The 4604-nt window shown below is 41.1% G+C and overlaps 1 protein-coding gene across 1 annotated transcript in view; it reads left to right on the forward strand.

The window, feature by feature from the left end:
- Nucleotides 1-1953: 1953 nt before the first annotated feature.
- The window catches only part of PLEKHG7 (pleckstrin homology domain containing, family G (with RhoGef domain) member 7), a 38626-nt gene continuing 35975 nt past the window's right edge, over nt 1954-4604 (forward strand). The window contains exons 1-2 of the mRNA XM_006870726.1: nt 1954-2036; nt 3248-3391. Coding sequence (XP_006870788.1) covers nt 3269-3391 — 123 coding nt within the window. The 5' untranslated portion in view covers nt 1954-2036; nt 3248-3268. The remainder of the gene's footprint in view (nt 2037-3247; nt 3392-4604) is intronic.

Below are 4604 nucleotides of genomic sequence, written 5' to 3' on the forward strand. Positions count from 1 at the left end.
TCCCCCCCCATTATCCTCTCAAATGCCTCCCAAGGGAAGGAACAAAACCCTAAATGTGCTTGTGACTCTAAGGAGTTAATGTGGGCTCCCTGAGGAATGTCTCCTCCCTTCTTACTGGGAGTTCCACCAAGAGCTCTGGCCAGGAGGCTGGTCAAACACACAGAAAACCACAGTACATGCCCTTCAAGATACGCAACTGGTGCCCACTTGCCCTCAACTCCAACGCTGCTTCCATTGTCTCCTCCTGTTTCTTTTCCAACTTGCTGCTGACTTCTTTATTTCCACAACATGCCATCACTATGGTTTCAGACATCAACAAAAGGCATATGTCCCAGTTGCTGTAGGAGGTCCTCCAACTGGCTCCAAGATTCTTTTGCTACTGTGGAAGCTAATGAGTTTACAAGAGGTTTCCTCTTTCAAGGTCATAGCCCTATCAGAGAAAGCAGCCACAACTCTGTTGGTGCTCCTTCTAGCACACTCTGAAGCTGTCACGGCGTCTCCTTCCAGACACATGGGCAGCCCTGGTATCCACAAGAGGCAATGCATAACCTTAGCCTTCTTTTTCCATTACCATAAAATTAATTAACTCCCATCTCTTTTGGTGGCGCCATGCACCCTAAAGTACTACAACAAGTTAACAATTTATTTCTGGTAAACATGCAGCTGAAATGCAGCCGCATTCACGTTATAAAGCCCTACACACTGTTATGTGACAGCTTCTCGAGAGTCAAGTTGTTGTTGTTGTTGTTAAGTACCGTGGAGTCGGTTCCGACTCATAGCAACCCTGTACAGGGTTTCCGAGGCTGTAAATCTTTACAGGAGCAGAATGCCTCATCTTTCTCCTGCAGAACCGCTGGTAGTTTTGAACTGCTGACCTTGCAGTTCACAGCCCGATTTGTAACCACTACGCTACCAGAGCTCGGGTCAAGTGGGGAAGGGTAATTCATGATGTTGCAACAGAATATTGAATCATGAAAAACAAAAAGGAAAAAGTCATGATATGTTAAATGAAAAAACAAATTACCAAAAGAGGTGTAAATATGATTGTTGTTGTTAAGTGCCAAATATGATACCATTTAAAAATTACTTATGCATTTGTTTAGGGAAAATGTGTTCAGAGGTAATCTAGGGGTAAGGATTAGGGGTAGTTTCTGTTTTCTTTGTGCTTTCCTTTATTTCCCAAATTTTCTGCAACAATCATGTATTAACTTTGTAATCATATTTAAAAAACAAACATTATTAAAAATTATAGCAATGTTAAGTTCCATTCTAAGGAAACTAAAGTTTCTAGCATATTCTGGTATTCTTTAGCATAGAATTATTGGGTTGTGCAAATTCTATTACTGCATGAATGTTCTAGGATTTATTTAAGCATATTCTGAAGCTAAAGTTCTATGATGCAAAATTTGGAAAATTAAAACTCTGAAGGAGTTTGGATCATTTTGTTAGGTGGGCACTGGGCTTGGGGTCTATCAGTTTGCTTTAGGATCATTTTATTCGATGTCTTGCTTTTTTTTTTTTTAATTAGTGAAATGAGAAGCTTAGGCGCTGGCCTCTATTCTCTGGGTCTGATAATCTATGGTCCTGTAGGTCTCTAAAGTGGAGCAAATCGTTGATGTACTTGGCTACTAACCAAAAAGCTGGAGGTTTCAGAAGAAAGGTGTGGCTATCTGCTTAGGAAAAATCAGCCGTTGAAAACCCTATGGGATACAGTTCTCCTCTGACACACATGAGGGTGGCATGAGTGGACCGCAGTTAGTTAACTACTGGTTCCGACCACTGCTCAGAAGTGATTCTGGAACTGTTAAAGGACTTAAAGATAAAATGCATCCTGTGTTTTCATGAATGATAGAGAATGGACCAAAGATGCTGAGGCTACCAAAGTTGTGTCCTTAAAGAATTTATGTTTGAAAATCCTGTTTCTAACCATATTTGAGCAGGGCAAGGACAAACACAAGCACATATCTGACCTGGAGAACTGCCTTTCCTCTGTGAAGATTACCGACTTCAGGGGCTATGAGTTCCATGGCCTGAAGGTATCCCACGTGTTCTTTACCATCATTATAGCCTTCGGTTTTCTTAGAAGTTATTTTCAATTGTCTAATTATTGCCTCATTCCAATGACAGCAAGGCGCAGGAGTGCTGGGAGGGTGGGACCTGGGTGGGACCTGCCCTGCTCCCGTGCTCTTTGTAATGCAGGGGTAATCATTTGACCTTAAATGATTCCCATTGGACTGTGAAAGTCTATGCAAATACTCATAGTCTTCAGTCCTTCCTACTCACATCTCTGGGGCTCTGCTTCCCCATGTGAAAATTCAGCTGTTTTTGCCAGGACAATTCCAAAGTTCTCTTTGAACTCTCAAATTCTTATTTCCTGATTCTTCAGGAGTTGGTTTCAACATGCTTTGCCAGGGGAACCTGAGATACAAAATTCCCAATTTAGGGTTTGGGGTTCTTTTTTAAAATGAATCTTTTGATTTGCCTTTTGTTTTTAATACATATTATGTTTTAGAATACTGTTAGGTTTACAGAAAAGTTGCACAAAAAGTGTAGAGAATTCCCAAGTATACCTCTCCCCTTGAACAGAGTTATTATTAACAGCTTGCATTCGTGTTGTACAGTTAGAATTGATGAAGCAATATGGATTCATATTGTATCCATAAATCCCTCACCTGTATTACTGCTCAGTAGCTACATGGTTCAGTTACACAGGCTTTGGCAAATGCATAATGTCTCATAGCCACCGCCCTAGTAGCATGAAGCATCCTTCCCCACCTCCTCTTGAACAACTACTGACCTTTTTAATAACTCTCTATATAGTTTTGTCTTCTAAATGGTCATATAGTTGGAATCATATAGCATGCAGGTTTTTTAGATTTAGCTTGTTTCAGAGTTTGGGTTTTTTTAGCATTTCATTTTGTAATAATCTGAAAAGTACTCAAATTCTGAATTGTAACTGAAAACAACTTTAGTTTTCATTCATTTTAAACTAACACTAGTTATTCCTTACTATACAAGGCTATAGTTGCACTGGGGAGGGTGCTGGCCCCCCAAAGTGGGTCAGGTACAGAGATGTTGTGGTTTGGTCATTTGAGGAACAAACAGGGGGTGCTCTGAGCCTGCAGCAGGGCAATCATGAGTTTGAGAATTACTTGTTCTTGCTGAGAACCCACCCAAAGCAAATAATGGACAGATCAGACCATCAGGGTGGAAATGTCCGGCTCACTTTTTTTCTCCCCATGTGCAGGATAAGACCTGGAATGAAGTCATGGAAACACATCAAAAACCTCCCACTGATCAATCAGACTTGAGGAAGCAGCAAGAAGCCATGTGGGAACTTTTCACGAGTGAATGCACTTATTTCTTGGACCATTTGTTAGTTCTTAAAATGGTAATATTGGGTTTCATTTGGGGGTTTGTTTTCCTCATCCATGCTAAAAGAAAAGAAAATTGTCCCCTTCTTTCTTTTAGGGGATCTTTAAAATGTTTTTATTATTTATTTTTGCTTACTACTTCACTGTCTGCACATTACTTTCTTGAGAAAAGCTCTCAGAATAGGATGTGATCTTACAAGTAAACGAATCCAACTCCCCAGCTGATATCCTCATCACTCTGCCTTATTCTTGCCCTGTCTTTACACACAACCACCTGCCTCTCTCATAATGAACATCTTCCTCCTTGGGAGTTCTTGCTAATGTTGTAATCAGCTGGAGGGCACACTGGCAGAAATCCATGTAGGGTGGACTTGCATTAAGCGGAGGATCCACAGTGTGCTCACATTGCGTTCTAAGTGAACGGGGCTCCTGGGGCTGGGCAGTCCTGTCTTCCTGGTCCAGTGAGTCTCTGAGCATAATGTTCCTTACAGAGGGACCTAGGGCTTGAGAAAGAAAAAGGACTATTCCTTCTAAGAATCGGGAAGATGAACTATATCAATCTCAGTTGGCACTTTTGAATCCTGGTGACCATCTTCTTCAGAGAAATTGCTAAGTGTTGGGAGACGGAGACGTGAGTTCAAATGTTGACTGTGTCTCTGATTTGCTGTGTGACCTTAAGTCTAGGCCTTCATACCCTAAAACAGTCACCGGCAAACTTTTTCTGTAAAGGGCCAGAACGTAAATGGTTTAGGTTTGGGGGCTGTATGGTCTCTGTTGCAACCCGAGACAATATGTAAACTAATGTGTGTAGCTGCGTTTCAACCAAACTTTATTGACAAAACAGGTGGCTAGCCAGATTTTGCCCACAGGCTCTAGTTTGACATCCCTATCCAAAGCTGTCAATTGGGGGTGACAATACTATCTCTGGCTACCTCATGAGGTTATTGTGAGGATCAAATTTGTTAGCTTTGAAATCTATCAAGTGCTTTACAAAGACCAGTTATTTTCTTTAAGTAATTTGTTGTTGTTGTTGTTGTTATTACGTGCTGTTGAGTCAGTTCTGCCTCATAGCTATCCAGTATAGGAATAGCTGGTGGGTTTGAACAGCCAGCCTTTCAGTTAGCAGTCCAGTGTTTATCCTACAGTGCCACACTAGGATTCCTAAGAAATATTTAGTGTCTATCACACTGCTTAATGCTTTACCTGCAACGTTTAAATTTTAACACACTC

Source organism: Chrysochloris asiatica, unplaced genomic scaffold, assembly GCF_000296735.1.
Source record: "Chrysochloris asiatica unplaced genomic scaffold, ChrAsi1.0 scaffold00149, whole genome shotgun sequence".
Lineage (NCBI taxonomy): Eukaryota > Metazoa > Chordata > Mammalia > Afrosoricida > Chrysochloridae > Chrysochloris > Chrysochloris asiatica.